Genomic DNA, 17,605 nt, shown 5'->3' on the forward strand with positions numbered 1-17,605 from the left:
GAGCAACCTACCCGGTAACGGCCAAAGAGAACATAATTGATCTACATAGCCTATATCGAAATATGGGAGAAAGGATGAACTTCAATAAGTCTACATTTATGGTAATCTAGAGATAAAATCCTAAAAACCACTTACAGTGTGTTTCATAGGAGTATTAATGTGAAAATGCTTCTTTCAAAGGTGGTTCAGCATTTCCTTGCCACTAGAGTGACAATTTTAGGTGATTAAATCTTCTGTATATTAGAGAGAGTAGGATTCCTCCGTCCCCCCCCAGTAAGTACAAACTTTAAACAAACACACAGCACTGTTACTCATGCACTTTATTAGAACACTCCTGAACTGGTTCAAAGGTGACCATCTCTCCTTTTAATATTAGTTTTAGAGAGTATTATATAACCAAAATACATAACAATTTTTAAAATTCCCTGTACCAGTACTTTATTTAAAATCAATACTCAATAAGCTCCTGTTCTTAGCTTAACAGCATATGCACTCCTCAGCTATGAGGTTGCTACTCACTAATTTAGCTGGAGCCTTTCAAAGTTATTAATAGCTATTGATACTATTCTCAGCGCAAAGACACTTACAGTGCCAATCCAGCACATCCATCTGTCCTATTACACTTCTAAAGACACTGCAGAAGTGATGGTGACTGTTTAAAAATGGTTCTTAACAGGGAGAGTTCTCTGTAGATCATGCTGTTTATTTTGACAAGTCCTCCTAAAGCTCAACCAAGTTTAAGAAATAAAGATTTCCTTAAACAAGGATGAAATTGTAATTCAACTATATAAGCAAGGCAAATCAGAATCTTCCAATTAAAGCACTACTCTATGAATTACACTGTTTCATTATTCTAACATTTCACATATGTTGTTACCTCCCATAGTACTATAAATGAAGCAAATTACAAAAATGGAAACGTGTATCATATAATAAAACATGTGAGAAACATAACTTCATAGGCTTTAAAACAAAACATTTTATAAAAACCTTCAGATAAACTTCCTTCACAGTATTTTAGTGTTTTCCTTCCACATTTGTAGTTAAGAATTTGGATTCTATACAAAGTACTTCTGTATTTGTGCTAGAAATATTGGCTCAGTCCTGTAAGTACTGAAATACTTAAAAGTATTTCAGTAAAGTAATATAACAGTCACCATGGCTATACAACCTCCGTAGACTAGCTCAGCTTAAAGTATGACACTCAAATGAACATCTACCAGATTAGACCCCAGGCTTGTAAATCACAGGGACTAATGTATCAGAATTGCTTAAGAATGTATTCACTGTCATCAGTTTGTAGAGATTTCAAGGTCAGGGGGGTGGGGGGGAGGGGAGAAACACTGCCTCTGAATAACTAAAACCTTAGGATGGAACAACTTAACAGCAACAACAGAAGCTATAAATATATATTTTACAATGGCACATGACTATCCAAATAGGATACACAACTCAAGACTGTGATGTGTACTATTGCAGAATCAAAATAAATGGGTCGTATATCTCAGGATTTAACCCCAACAGAAGTTAAATTTTTCTACGTATTTATTACAACTTTAATAGAACAATTTAAAAGAATCATTCATTTGCAGGCCACATACACTTTCTATTGCTAGAACTAACTTGTCCGCTTCAAAATTAATTATCCATTGCACTTTCCACTCTAGTCCTCAAATCTAGTTCCTTTATGAGAAATTGCATGATAGAGCATAGGAGTCCTAACTCAGAGCTAGGCCTACAAATCAGCTTGTAGCTAGTGCACAAGCTAAAATAACATGCGTATAGCCTCACTCTTGCTTGAATTAGAGAAAAGTTTGTATGTCCTTGAGGAGGGGCTGTGCAGGCAGACTACCTCAGGAAAGCAAAGTAACTGGGACACAAGGAATCCCCAGCTTATGCTTCTTTCTTGCTTTATCACCAGCCTATATCTTACTTGCCAATGTTTGCAGAGAGAGTCTTCTGGCATTGTATATATTTCTAAGAAGTCCAACAGGGTCTGAGATACCTGTATCTAACTCATGGCCACTGCAATCTAGTACAATCTGCAAAACAGAGACCACAAAGCCTCCCTTACCTCGCTTATATTAGCTAAGGTATCTTCTTTAGTAGACTTTGCCATCTTAATTTACCACATACTTTTTCAGAGACAGAGAACCGAGCAGAACATTTAACAGCTTGATGTGTTAATTACACCCACAGGTAAATTTGCTCCCCACATGCAAAGGCATTAAAATTAAACTTCAAGCAGTCAGTTGCACCTTTCTCTGCTAGACTGAAGACCCACCAAAATTCTTCCCTCCCCCCCCCCCCCCGGTAGGTAGTTATAAACAGCTGTCAGGTCACTCACTTCCTCCTCCACCCCAAACAGGTTCCGTCTTTCACTAGAAGACAAATTTTCCAGTCCTTTAATCATTTTCATAGATCTTCTCTGGATACTCTCCAAACACTTATATCAGCCTTGTGATGGTTCGAGAGTGAAAACTACAACTACATCAACCAAGTCCCTGCTGCTTTCCCTACACAAAGCCATTCTGTACCACAAAACACAACATTGCAACATCAATGATAGCTAGGATCAATTAGAAAATAAACCAGTAAAACTAATATGCATATGCAAATATATATATGCAAATGAGGCTGTATTTAACAGAAGATCCAAAAAGCCCAATAGAACAGCTGGCCTTCTTATTTAAGTCACTTTTTGATAGAGCAGTACAAAGAAGTCACGTTTTCATCTTCAAGAATGAATGGGGATATTTGAATCAAGTATTTTTTTCCCCATTCTCAAGCTTCAACTAGCCAAGAATAGAGTAATTACTTCGGGCCGAGAACAAGAGGCATCAAAATTTTAAGACACAGCTACTACTTTAATAAGCAATGAAACACCAAATTAAGATCCAAGAGTTGAGAAACAAAAAAAGTCTCAAGCACAACACAACAAATAATGAAAGCATACAGGCTGAAAAAAATAGATTTAAAAAGATTGCATTTGCAGCCGCATAAATCCTCTTCCATCCAGAAACGGGAGAGATGATCGCCCCAAAACAGAAGGGCTACAGATAAGACTACCAGGTACTGCCTATAACTAGATTTGGCTTTGTATTAAATTTCAGGGTTTTTTAAATTGACTCGTTAGCCTTCTTTCAAGATATATACAATAACATGCAAACTTAACATACTATCAACATACCTTACAGCTACGAAGAACGTCTCCAGGAAGCTGTTAAACACCTGTACATATGCATAAATGTCAAACCTCCATTAAAGTAGCAAAAATGCGTAATCCTAATTTGTTGTCAGAAGACCAGATGTATTCTAGCTAGTATTATAACTTCTTGGTACTCCCATAACTCATTATCTTCAAGATTGTACACACCAATTGCAAGATACCCTTGTTTCAAGACAGCAATAATAATGAAATAATAATAAGCTCATGAGCCATATCATTTCAGCATCAAATCAAAAAAGATTTTCAAGTCTAACAGACTGCTTTGTTCAATTTTATTTACCTCCTCTGTTGATTATAACTATTTGTGAGGACTGCACAGACACTCTATTTCTAAAGTTACATTTTTACGGTTGATATTGAAGCTTACATAAGATGAGCAAGGTAGTAAGCCCTAAAAGCATGTGAATTTTGACAAACACAAAAATTACTTTTCCCAAGAGCCACCAAACCAAGATGCATTCCCAGTTCAGCGACAGCTGCATGCCTTCTCTCAAATGTTACAAGTTACCGAGTAAACAAATACAGAAACCCTCCCTTCCAGGTTACAATTTTATGAATTAGTTAAAAAACCCTATGATCAAGCCTGCATCTCTGCATTTCTAAGAAAATAAACCTGCTTCAAAAAAATGCACTTGGACAAGCTTGGCTTCTACAATGTTTTTGTTGTTAACACTTTGGTTCAAACTTCTCCGATTTCTGCCAAAACTGTTTTGGAGAGCTCAGGCGATACCTTTAGTTTACTCAATGTGGTGTCTCTTATGGTACTATGAAAATATTTGTAGGAGTATTAATAAGCAGTAATATAAACACAGGATATATACACATTTTATGTTGTAATAACAGATGAGACTATTGGTCCATCTAGTATGATTCAGGCTTTTATAATGCTGAAGGGGGTGATCACAAAAGAAATCTTATCCATAGGCTTTTTTTTTTTCTTTTTTTATACACATCCCCTCAACTGGAAGCTGACTTCCTTGGGAAATGTAAAGGATTATTAATAAGTAACATACTCCAAATTCACAGGACAAAAGTGCAGCACTGAAGCCTCTTGCTAATATATGAACACAGGGCAAGGACACATAGGTTTAACTACATCACAGCTGTAAGCAATTTACATTGTTGCTGTAATAACACAGAACGATTTGGGGCTGCAAATGAACTTTTACAGACTCCTAGATGCAGCGATTAAGTATGTGAAAACCATCACTGGCAACTAAAATCTATCAAAAATACCAGAAGGCTCCTAGAGAACATTAGCAAGGAGCTGCACCTAAGCCCTCCGACAAACTGCCTGGTTTTTCCTGTTGCATCACCATGAGAATGCTGCTGAGCAATACGATTTTACAGAAGAATGCAACTTTACAGAAGTAAAATCTATAGAAAAAAAAAAACTTATTGAAACATATTAGCTTCTGTCTTTAAAGTTCAAGGGCAGAAGATGTGAGGTACATTAGGTCCTCTCTTGGCATAAGACAAGTACATCAGTCAAAGCCTCCACAGAAAAATAACACTGCAAAACATTTACAACTTTTCCCCTCAACACGCCTTCAATATCACTACAAATGACACATTGTGGGGAGGGGGGGAAATCTTGAAACACTGCTATTGTTTTTAAAACACGAAATGAACAGGGGAAAAGGTCTCATGCCCAAAGATGACCAGAATATGATGAACTCAGTCTCTGGTTTCACTCACAAACCAGATCAGTAGTAAAATAATAAGCTTAGCAGTTAGATAATGCCATATCCAGATGACTGCCAGAACTAAGTCTCTTTACCTCTATAGCCATGTTACCTTTCATGGCAACATATCGCCCGAAAGCTGTGTTTTCAGAAACTATTAGGAAAGCTTAGTTTATCATTCTCGACACAAAAGTTTATGGATAACTAAAACTGAGATCAGACAAAATAAAAGAAAATCTAGTCTAAATATCAAAGTATTTTGAGGGTACTCTAACGCAAGTATTTTTACTGGACGCTGCTGTTCCTCATAAGCTTTTAATATTAAATGCAAACTGAGAAAATATGCTTATAAAGTCCTATATTTACAGCATAGGTATTCAAGTTAGCATTTGTATTTCCTATTCTTTTTTTCCTCCTTTAAAGTGATATCTTAAAGCATTTACATACTTCTATTCCTAAATCGTCATTGTAACAACTTATTTTTAAATATTTGTACAGAGAGATAAATGCCCTTCTTCCAGTAACCTTATACAAACATTTAGAAAACAATATCAAGACCTCTTGCGTTTCCTATAGTCAGGAGAGGAAAACAAGTAGATAGTATGTGTAGCCAGGGGGAGGAAAAGAAAAAAAAAAGAAAAAAAAAAAGACAGGAAAATGCCATGCTCAAGCATCCAAACTGAAGCATACATAGGACCCAGAAAGAAGACACTTTTGAGAGACTGCGGAAAGAGATAAGGGAAAAGGAAAATAAGATAGAAGTAAAACAAATAGTCAAAATGCAAGATTATGCTAAAACAGAGCAGTACGCGTGGGAGGTGGGTGGATGGATGGAGTGGAACTAGAGAAGCAGCTCATGGCATAAGTAGAATACAATGCCACGCAGAAAAAGAACACTCCGGGCAGGAGTTAAGGATCAAACCACTGAAACGGAGCACATAAAAAAGGAGTTGAGGTGCCGGTACATGAGTTACCATAATACAACTGAGAGTAGTTAGTACCCACAGGCATGTCATTATCTTGCATCAAATGCAAGCCAAATTGAGGTAGCATATTCCCCCTCACCTTCCATGAAAGAGGTAAACCAGCTCATGTTTATCTTAAGATACAAGCACACACAATGGGAGTTAACACAAAGCATACGTTGCACTCGATTCATCTCTTAGCTTGCTTCAGAGCCACTTACTGCTTTACCTACAATCAACAGTGCAGTCCTGAAAATCCTCACACAGCCACCAGCTAAGCCAAGGCAGGCCTGAACTTCAGAGATGCCTTGATTTATGTCTTTAGGATGCCACAAGACCTTGAATTTCCTATGCATAGAATCACTTGAGTCCTGAGCACAGCTGCACCCATGTCACACCTAAACAAGATCCAAAAATTATGCACCCTCCCACCCAAATCTTCCTCAAGGAGCATTAGTCAAATAGATAGCCTCAGATGACAGTTCACACACAAAACAAAAATGAGTTCCTTATAAAATGCAGTGGCAGCATTCAAAGCAGTCCCGCTTCCCTGATAAGAATTACCCTGTCAAGGGCTGACTGTCCCAGCATCTACCTTTCAGGTACACTTCACTCACACCAACGCCCTTTAATAAACCAAAGCTCCCTTTCTTTTTATGGCCAATTCTGTTCAGATTAAAAAAATTCTCATTTAGATCCAAGTTTTTCATCCATGCTGAGCCCCATTTGTCTTAGCTCAAAAACTATTCCATACACACTGCAACATTTTCCCCCCTAGCCCCGTGTCCTCCCAAATTTTTCCTCCCAAAATTCTTGTAATGTCAGCATGGAGCCTTTAAGTCATCCACTTTCATGCAAGCACACCCTTAATCCTTTCCATGTGAATTTAATAACTCCCAACACCTGTGTGGACTGGCAGAGGAAAAAGTAGAGCTTCGCCTCACCCACTCTTTGTGACTCCTGATAATGAGCCCTTTAAAGGGAACTGCAGCCTAAGCTTCCTACATCTTCCTCTATTAATTAGCCATTAAGAATATCTTTCTCCTTCCTAGTATTTATGTAAACTTTGACAGCTCTTTCTGGTTACACAGAATGGAATAGCTGTGCTGAAAACAACTTTTCTGGTCTTCCATAGCTATAACCATACCCGTACTACAAGCCTCTTCATCCCTGAGCACAGCATAAATACAGAACGACTGTCACAATCAACTTCTAGTCATGTTTGTCGAACCAGTGAAGGGCTGGTGAGCCCAACCACCTACATAACAAGCTCAACCACTATGCTTAATCAATTTATGTAACCGATGCAGTCCCCAGAATCGATGTCTGTGCCTCGTGCCACAGATATTTCAGTCACAGAAGAATTCTTCACTTCTCATTGCAGTCTGCGACTCCAGGACCACGTGCCCGTTTGCACCTCAGTAATGCTGTGCATCCTCAGCTAAGGACATGATCTGCCGAGGACTCCACAACAGTAATTTATGGTGTGTTGCAATTTTAAACATCCAGTCATTTGGCCATCCACAGTAGTTACTAAGGTCATGCCACTGGCTTGTTTAAATTCTGTATAAAGCACTTTCCCAATGTTTTTCAGGGAAATTGCTTTAATAATATCCATAACATCTTAATTCCTCTGAGGCTTTCAAAAAAGTGCTACATACTTGGCCTTACAGGAGTCTTCAGAACCCCAGCTACGTTCTTCTCTTGTCCAGGTTTCACGATACTATTATCCCTTCTTTCAGCCATCTCATCCATGTGTTTTCTTTTGCTTCTAGGACAGGCTGATAAGTGTTCAAACAGAAGTTTGTACTACATTTTCATCAATGTTCTTTGAAGGCCCTTTGCTATATCCCCTCTCACTGCTGAAACTGAGAGTTGTGAGCGATTACCTACAACTGTTCCTCCTTCATTTAGGAAAGGGAAGTCTTCCTCTCACACCTCAGTTTCTCTTTCAGCGTCAGCTTTGCTTCAGGCTACTCCCTCAGACTCCAGCTCTTGAAGCTTAGTGATCCAAAATTTCCACTGAGGGATTTCTGCTTCACAACTCTGTTTTTCTGACTGATGTTTCCTTTACCAAGGCTGACTGCACCTATTTTGTTCCGATGTATCTCTTCTGAGCTCTACAATCTAATGAAATCTGATGATGAAGAAAGCTGAGTGAGTAGAACTTCCCTCAAAAAACCCCCACAAATTTTCTTCAATACGAACAGATGCTTCTTCTTTACTAATAGAGTCCTTCCATTGCCTGGCAGGTAAATGGGATGCTTAATTAAATGAACTGACTAAACTGAGATGCTCTTACTCCTCAGTTTGGTTGATAGTAGACTCACATATTCTACCTTGAACATTCTTTACCTCTGAAATTCTTTTGTCCAAGTGCCTCTTCTGCCCCAGGTTTTTCTTTGTGTTTCTGCCACAAGACAGTCAAACCCAATACACCTGATTTTCCAGCGTCTGATGTTTCTTCTTGTCTAATCCCTGTGTTTCATGCAGTCATGGTCCCAGATCCAAAAAAGCTGTTCCCTTGAGAAGAAAATTACATCTGCAAACCAAGTATTGTGTCAAATCACAGTCTGGTGCTCAGCAAGCCCTCCTAAAGCTTAGGAACACATCCTGCTTTTTTTCTGTGAAATGGGCTTCATGGATCTTTACCTCATCCTCCATTCTCCATCCCTATCTCCACCCTCTAAAGAACTTTCATGAGGACTCTTCTGACTTCCAGTCTCAGCAGAAAAATCTCAGGTATAACAAGTAAGTAGTGTAATAACTACTTACACTCAGGTAATTCCCCTGTTCTGCTAAGCACCCCAATGAATTTTCCTAAAGCATAAATACTCAGGATCCTTTAGTCATATTTGGTTTCTGCATGGGAAGAAGAATGAGGGAAGAAGGAGAAATATGCATTTTCTCCTGGTTCTTTGTTCCCTGGGCTGAAAAAGAAGCTAAGTCTGAATTTACTGACCATCTGTAACTTTAAACTGTAGGCTAAGAATTCCCGGCAAAAGTTTTTATGGTAATTTGAGTTCCCATAGAAGCAACTTCACCTGATCACTTTCAAGACAAGCAGCTGCAAGCACTTCCCTTGCCTTCTCCATCCTCATTGCCTTATACTTCTGACTCAGCCGACAAAAACTACAACTGATACTGCTCTTGAACGAGATGTTACTTTGAAGACTATCCTACCACTAAAGTGAAAGTTTGCATCTTTCTGCTCTCTCCTTTCTTCTTGATGGAAAGAGTCTGTAATCCTATTAACTGCAACAGCTGTAAATAGGTGCTGTTCCCAAGCAATCCCATATGGCCTGGGATGGCCCTGCCTCACTTTAATTCTGAGCTCCAAGAACAATCGTCTTACCCAAAGTTTGTAACTCCCTCCGTTGTTTGGCTTAACATATTCAAATAAATCAGCTCCTGAAAAATAAGTCTTAGATTCAGTGTTCCACAAGCCTCCTTTTCTGGCCACACTCTCCCACTCCTCTTTCCTGGCTGCCTATAGACTCTTCCCTCCCGAATGGGTTGAGATTTCCATATTCCTCTTTCCTGGTCTGTGTCCCGAATTATTCACTTTAACTTTAATAGTTCTCTCATCTTCAGCCTGGAACCACCCTTTAAGTCACTTGTTCAGTCATCTAATCATTGCCTTCCTGGCAAATCTAACCCCAACCAGCTATCCGAGTTGACAGAGAGAAGGAAGCCCTGCCCTACCTATTATAGGTTACTGGTCCCATGGCCTTACAGGAATAATGGCATTGAATTCCTAGATCACCTTTTTTGATACAAATTTTTCCCCCTGATCATCATCCTCTCTCATGATGACTGCTAAGAACACGTCTTTGTCCTTTCTAAACTTTCTTTAAAGTTTATGGCTTCCTAAACGATCTCCTTCAGACTTCTCAGGTGAATACATGACTACAATGGATTTTACGGCTTTCACAAATGGCGTCTAAAAAGATAGTCAAAGACTACTTTGAGAAAAGTACAGAGAAAAGTAGTGTTTCAACAAGTTAACATGGAAAAAAATTAAACATTGCTAAGACTGAAAATATATATTTGAGTAATATATATGAGCAGGAGGAAGTCACAGGATAGTTACTATTCCCCAATAGTCTTTTAAATGCAAAATTTTTTTTAAAAAGATAATGGCTTTGCATAGCATACTTAATATTAAATATTGTGACATCATTCAAAAAAACCAATTAGGCTCATCATATATGCCCCCTCCTTTTTTAAAAAAAAAAAAAAAAAACTCAGAAAAGTATGGCTGATTTTTAAATAGCACAAAGCAGAGGGGAAAAAAAGGCCAAATAGTTACTGCATGGAAATAAAGTGGCACAGGACTTGGTGCACACAGTTCTACACAGTCCCATCACAGGAGCCCAGGGCAACAGAAGAAGGTCCCTGCTGGCAGGACAATCCAGCTGAATATTGAGAATAGGGTCACCTAGAGACTTAGGTGACCAATACAACATGGAAGTGAAAACTGGAGAGAATAAGCAAGCTTGGTTTTATATGAATGGGAAATCTCTGTGTAGGAGTACTAGTGGGAATAAAATTTCTTCACATTTTATTGTGTAATTTTGCTGTGTAGTGGTGTTTCAGTATTTATTGTGTAATGCTATTGCATGGCATCATTTGTTGAGCAACTTTGCTGTGTGGTATAGTTTTATATTTAATGATATTGAATGTTAGGCAATGGTCTTGCATGCCATAATTTGCGTTGTTTGTTGAGTAACATCACTGCTGCAGTTTTTGACACAAAGGTGAATTGTGTGAATTCACACAATAGTGGTGAATTCATGATTTCAACATATATTCACTTAAGAGATGGCAGAGAGAGACAATTCATGATTTTTTTCCAAATGAAAATACATATTGAAGAGCAGCAAACTGAGCAAGTATTTAAAATGGACCTAGAACTCAGGACATTAAAGTATATGTCCTGATTAAGGAGCATAATGTTACTCCATTGTGTAATATTACATGTTTCACATATCTATATCTAACTAAGAACTACAGAAGAACCCTGATTTACACATTGCTGGGTATAAAACTAACATGATTATGACACAATTTAGGTCCTGTCAAAATCTTTGCAGGGAGCCACCAAAATCCACAATCTGAACAAGAAACCCTCAATCCCTCATGCATAACGCAACTGATGTACTTCACTATTGTGGAACCCTAGGTTGCAGCAATACTACTGAGCTTAGTTTCCTATAATTAGGAAAAGTTTCCTCAGTCTCCTATAATTAGGAAGAGACTTGAGCATATTTTAGATGCCAACACAATGGCATCTAAATAAGATTCGCCAAAGCAGCAGCAGGAGGAGGAAGAAAAAAGAAAAAGTTTCCTCTAAGTTACTTATCTTTGTATCAGTTGCACAGACTTCCCTCTTTTTTTTTTTTTTTTTAAATTAAATTGTTGCTGACAACAAGCATGGTCTGTACACAGACTTAAAGAACGAGTTTGGAGTCCAGGAAAAATATCAGGAAGTGAAGTCTTTTGCAAACAAAGCAAGCAATCTATAAGAATATCTATTTTTACATCCATCTGAAAATGCTATTGAACGGCTAGAAGAGCATCTCTTTTCTCTTTCACCCATTACCTGGGAATCTACTAACGTATGTACATACAAACGTATGTAGCAAGAGGCAGAGAAAGAGAGCAAGCCCTGGTAGATTACAATGAACTGCTGCTGCAAGCATTTTCATTTGATCTCATCTTCAGGCAGGTTTTAAATACAGAACAAAAACATGCATGCAAGTTTAATATAATTTTTAAGATATGTCAAAAAATAAAATTGTAAGATAGGCTGGGAAGGCAGTTCATGCAAAAATGAGCTCCCTGCACCTATAACATAAGATTAATTTATTATCTGACAGATGGCAGAAGGGAGGGGGGGCGGAAAGGGAAAGACTGCTGATGCAGTAGTGAGCTTCCAGTATTTATAACCAAGGCCCCATATTTTCCGTTATCACACTGCCACAAAATACATCCATAGTTACATTCACTCCAGAATTTTCTCCATGAATTTCTAGTTTTAAATCATAATAGTTCTAGACCTCATCACTATGCAGATAACTACAAAATGAAGAAAGCATCCAGAGAGGTACTATTATCCTCCGTCAATTGCTCAAGCCTACTCGCAACAGCAACTCCATGATGCCAAGCATCATAGCAAATTATCATCTTATTTGCTGTCCTGGTACTGAAAGCTGCTTTTCACGTTTCTCCATATTTTAAGACATCTTCTATTCCTTCAGCAACTTCTACATTGCAGCTGCGGGTTGCCAGTACAAAAGCAGGTCATACTGAAAATGGTAAACCGTAGAACAAGCCCAAATACACTTAATGCAAAATTAAAAGCTTCTACATCGACTGTATTCACCATTTCCTCGTTTAATTGGCTAAACTCCACCATTTGCAAAACGCAAGCGATGCTGTCACTGAATTCCTGCCTGCCACACAAGTCAGAGGCTACCTGAGGTGTAGCATGAATTACCACAGGGCCCTGCTCACCTCTGACATCAAATGCCTGTATTACTACCCAGAAGTAAGCTGTGGGGCAAGGGAACGCAAGGAACGACTCCCGCAGCAGGGTAAGACTCTAGCAACATGATTGTTTTTGCTACTTAGGGCAGATTACAGGCAAGAAAGGTAACACCATCCAGCACACGGCCGAGGAGCGCGCGCCTGTGCGCACACACGTAGCGGGGAAGCCCTCGCTCGGCAACAAAGAGATGCCCCGTGTCAGGGGTCTCAGTATTGGGTAAAAAAAAAATTAAATTAAAAAAATAATAAAAAAAAAGGGAAGACCCCCAAGCACAGCTGGGACAGCGGCAGACGCCAGGCCTCAGGCCGCGGGAGGAGCGGGCCGGACCCGCTCGGCCGCGCCGCGTCTCCCGGGCAACGGAGCCATTTTGACCGCTGCGCGCCCGCGGTAGCGGGCGGGGGGCGGCAGCGCCGGGATGGCGGCGGCTGGGGAGAGAAGGGGCGGGGAGGGAAAAGGGGCAGCCGCGGGATGGAGCCCCATCGGCAGCAGGTGCGCGGGGCGGCCGCCGCGGCGCGTTACCTCGGATGCTCCAGGTCCAGCGGTAAAACTCGAGGGTGTCATTCACCACGCTGGACACGAAGCCCGCGGCCCGGGGCGGCTCGGCGGCGGCGCCCATCGTGAGCAGCAGCAGCAGCAGCAGCGGCGGCGGAGCCGGCAGACCTGTCTCGATTCGTGTGTCCGTGGCCTCTGCACCGGGGCTGCTGCTGCTGCTGCAGCCCTTCTAGAGCCGGGGATGTGATTTAAATCGCTATCTCTCGGTATCTTCCCTCCAGACTCCGCCTCGCTCCCGTCACCGGCTCCCGTACCCCGCAGGCAGGGAGGGAGGGAGGACGGGGAGGCGGAGGAGGGCGGCGCAGGGCAGCGCGGCGGCCGCGGCACCTCAGCGCGGTCCGCAGCGCCCGGCGCGGCGCGATGCGGCGCAGCGTCACGTGACGGCCGCCGGCCCGGCGCCCCCGCGCCGGCAGCAGCCCCCGGAGCGAGCGCGCCGCCGGCCGGGCCGCGCAGGCGCACTCGGAGCAGCGCGGCGGCGGCGGTTGGCGGCGAGAGCAGGTGAGGGGACAGGGACAGGGATGGGGGACAGGGGCGGCTCGGTGGCCCCAAACGCTTCTTTGAGGACCTCTCTCCTCCCTCACTGGGCGTCTTAGGATGGCAGAGTGGTGCTGTATCTTCTAATTTGCCTTTTTTTTTTGAATTTTAATTTTTTTTTTTTTACTACACTGGGGAAAAATTTGTTCAGTCCACTTTTGTTCTTCTTCTTCTTCTTCTTCTTCTTTTTTTTTTTTTTTAAGCACTTTGGATTCTTCTTCTTCATTCCTGTCTCACTCCCTCCTGGCAGTCAGGCTGAGGTACCAGCATGAGCATTTTTCACCATATCTCAAGCTGCTTGTATAGAGGTCCCAGTTTTTCAGCTGACTTCACTGAGAAACCTCAGCTTAGATCACTTCTGCTCCCAGCACTGATACAAACAATAGCAATAACAAAGAGATCTCACCATCTTCTTATGCCACTGAGGGTGGTTGGTGGCGTTTCCCTGACCAGCAGCAATTCACCTCTTATCCAGTCTCTTCCAACCACTACCAATTCATGTGTCACACTTTCTGTCCCCTCGTGTCCCATGGACCAATATTTTTACAATCATTTTACGGCACAAAAAGGTTTGATGGTCACTGATTGCCCCCACAGCAAAGGCCGGTGAGGCTACGTGTGCCACCAGTGACATCCTGGTTCGTCTGTTTTGCACCTGATATCTCAACCCGTATCTGCCTGATGTCTGTGCATCAGCTGTTCTGGATATGTGTTGTCATTTATCTATCTCCCACAAGCAGGCAGTGTGGATGGCTGCACAAGGCACTCAGGGATGGTTTCCCCATTAAGGGGAACTTCTCCATGGCACAAGCTCTTGTTCTGGCAGACAGCTGATGGGCTGGCGTCTAACCGTCCCGCCCCGCACACGGTATGCCCATACCGTGTGTCACTCGCTGTCGCGGGGTCCCTGTGAGTGCAACCAGCACTCCTCCTCCACTTGGTTCCCGACCCCAGCAGCTGTGGCCTGGACCTGGCTAGTTGCTTTCTTGTGACCAGCTGTGCCTGTAGCTTGGAAACTAGCAGGCATTCAGAAGCAGAGAGACTCCTGAAAAGTTGGGATCTCCTGCAAAGAGAAAAGAAAGAGGAGCTACGTCAGTCCCTGAAGGCCTAGATGGAAAGGGCAATCCAATTTTTCCAGTGCTGCTTGAAACCTGGCCAAAGCCAGGTCGCCACGTGCCGTGCATGGACAACTGCTTGTTCTCACAGGTGGGAAGTCAGTCAAAGCTCAGCATGTCTGGTATTAAAGTGACTTAAATTCTGTTTTGATGTCACTGATCATTGCAGAAGGTCCTGTGAGAGCTCTGAAGTGGATCTGTCGCTGAGTAGGCCACAGAGCACACACAAACACCAACCTGCTTCTGCAGTTATAGGCAAACAGTGTGGTGCTGGTTGTGCTCCCTGTGCCTCCTTCAGGTGAATCTACTTCTATATGTCACTGGACAGTTAGAAATCTCACATATGTTAAGCATTGTCTAAAGCATGGATTCAGGATGTCTTTTGTCATTATCGTTTAAATCAAAAGGAAACCAGAGGAACAAGTCACAGTCCTCAGATTGGTGTATGGCTGATTTGCCTTGGCCACACGTTTGAAATAGAATGAGTTTTGAATGAATCAGAACAGCAGAGGATCACATTCCTATGCCATCCCTGATGTCAATCAGGACGTGAACTAAGCAAGGCACCACCTACACAAGGAGTGAAGGTCCACAGACTGCCAAGGAATAGAAAGGAACAAGATGTATTAGCAGTATTAATGCATATTCCCAATAAGTATTTTCTATATTATGCCAGAGATATATATACTTCTTTATTAAAATGATTATTTATTTATTCTATGGAAGAAATCTTTTTTTAAACAATCTTGGCTAGTAAAAATTATTGCTGATAAAATATTTATATAATCCAATTTACTGTTTCACCTGTTTCATGTTAGATGCTTTTTCCTTGATTGTAATCCGTTCCTTTATATTGACAATATGATTGTACACACCTAATTTTACAGAACAATTAGGTCTCAAGAAGAGCTGCAACAGAGCCTCAGAGCATGGACAACAGATAGAAGATGAGCATTCTAATCAGAGTAATTTCTTCTGTACTTAAAAAATCAAGATTAGCTTAAAAGAAATTAATTAAATTTTTGACAAACTATTTTCATTAGTTTAACTTTCAGCCTATATGCATGTGGACATGGTTTAAAAATTACATCTTTGTCTGAGAGCTGCCAAACACATCCCAGGTAGTTTCCTAAGTTTGCACACAGCAGGTCTTGTGGGTCCTAAGAAAGCTGAGAACTCTTATCTTCTGCTTAAAGAGAGTATAAGGAGGAAAGCATCCAAAGACATAACATCAGAGCAACTGCCAAGGAAAATCTGAAAAATGATAGGCAGAAAACGATGAATTTTGAATGCCATTAATTAACCAGGTTTGTCCTCTCCTACTTGGTAACCTGGATAACCCACATGCTCCTAAAACCTGATATCTCAGCTGGGCAAGTTCAGGCTGGAAAGAGGCCTATAACATCTAACCCCAGAAGACGGTGCAATTTCCAGCTGTGAGTCTGGCCATTTGTCCAGTGCTGCAGAGTGTTCCTGCGGGCAGTGGTGATCCAGAGCACTGCAGGAAAGGTGCGAAGGGTAGCAGGAAGCTGTGGGATAGCCTGCCCTGAGGAAGGTCTCCCAGCTCCTATTAGACATTTGCTTATACCCTGAGACACAAACGGTTTATATTCCTTCTAGATCCTTTTTAAAAAACAGTGAAACACCTCATTCCAGAATGATTTCAAGCCATTTTCTGTTTCTTCATGTCTAACATAAATAGCAATAGAAATATTACAAAGTCTAGATTATCAGTTTATTTAGTAATGCATGTGAAAAAGTGTTTATTCGTGTGTTTCTGTGAAGCATGTTTTACTGTAGTATTTCATGGGTGAGCAGGTGCTTCTGTAATAAATGAAAGCGTTCTTGCTGGGGCTTTGCTGCAGGTTAGTAACGAGGTTGTTGTGTGGAAAAAAATGAAATACAGGTATGCTGGCCAATATTTGTGAAATCTATTGGGAAGAAAGGAGTCTGAGTATGTTGCCCCTGGTGATCCCTTGAGACAGCTCACAGAAAGATATAAACAGCAGTGAAAGAACTTTGCTTAGGCACAAAGTGAATCGTAGCAACCAAGAGCTTTCCTGGTGGGGAAGCCATCAAAAGCATGAGTCAATGTATCTGACAGAGATATAAATGTTACCTTCTGCAGTAAGGAGACAACTAGTTACTTACAGGGGGAAAAGGCATAAAATACTTACTTGTATTAGATATGGCCAAATTATGTTAAATGTTGAACTATCTTTTTTTATTTGATTTCATGCATGTTTTTAAGAGGAAAAAATGTTGAAATAATCAGTTCACGCAGTGTATAAGATTTCCTTACATAGCCTGTCAAATCTTTATGCTCCTTGTATTAAAGCTTTCTGGCTGATGTGCCTTATAAAGACTGCTAGCTCTGCCAAAAGAGCTTGACTAATCTTTGAATCAACAAGTACAAACTTAAGTGTATATTCACTTGTGTGAATACATATACACACACAATGTATTCATTGTGTGTATTCAGTAATACAACTATTATCTGGTTAAATACAGGGACTGGTTTAAGGTCGTTTTCTACTATAAAAGCTTAAAAGAAACTGTTTTCAAACAACTATAATTTTATTAAAATAATAGTGTTAATGCCAACAATGTGTCTTTCATCACTAATTTTTTTTTTTTTTTTATTAAATAACATATTGTTAACTCTGATTCAGGTGGGGTAACAAAGGCACACAAGGATTACATGGCTTTTACACAGGGAGTCGTCAGTACAGTCTGAAACAGATCAAGCTCTGTCATCTTCTAAATTTATGATCAGTCTGCTAGATGCTATTTGTCCTTTATTATGTTTTACAACATCACAACAGTTTTTTTCCAAACCAAATATATTGGAATGATATATCAGAAAGTGCCCAGAGATGTTCATGCTCAACCAGAATTTTGACCAAAATTAACTTTTGAGGTAATTTCCCACTAGGTTCCACCTAACTTGTATTTGCATGCATCAGCGCTGA

General features: G+C 40.8%; 1 protein-coding gene across 1 annotated transcript in view; it reads right to left on the minus strand.

Annotated features, from left to right (window-relative positions):
• ELOVL4 (ELOVL fatty acid elongase 4) overlaps window positions 1-13,387 on the minus strand; it is a 35,360-nt gene extending 21,973 nt beyond the window's left edge. The window contains exon 1 of the mRNA XM_068937625.1: window positions 12,952-13,387. Within this exon, the coding sequence (XP_068793726.1) occupies window positions 12,952-13,048 (97 nt within the window). The 5' untranslated portion in view covers window positions 13,049-13,387. The remainder of the gene's footprint in view (window positions 1-12,951) is intronic.
• Between the last annotated feature and the right edge of the window lie 4,218 nt (window positions 13,388-17,605).

The sequence above is a fragment of the Struthio camelus genome, chromosome 3, assembly GCF_040807025.1.
Source record: "Struthio camelus isolate bStrCam1 chromosome 3, bStrCam1.hap1, whole genome shotgun sequence".
NCBI lineage: Eukaryota > Metazoa > Chordata > Aves > Struthioniformes > Struthionidae > Struthio > Struthio camelus.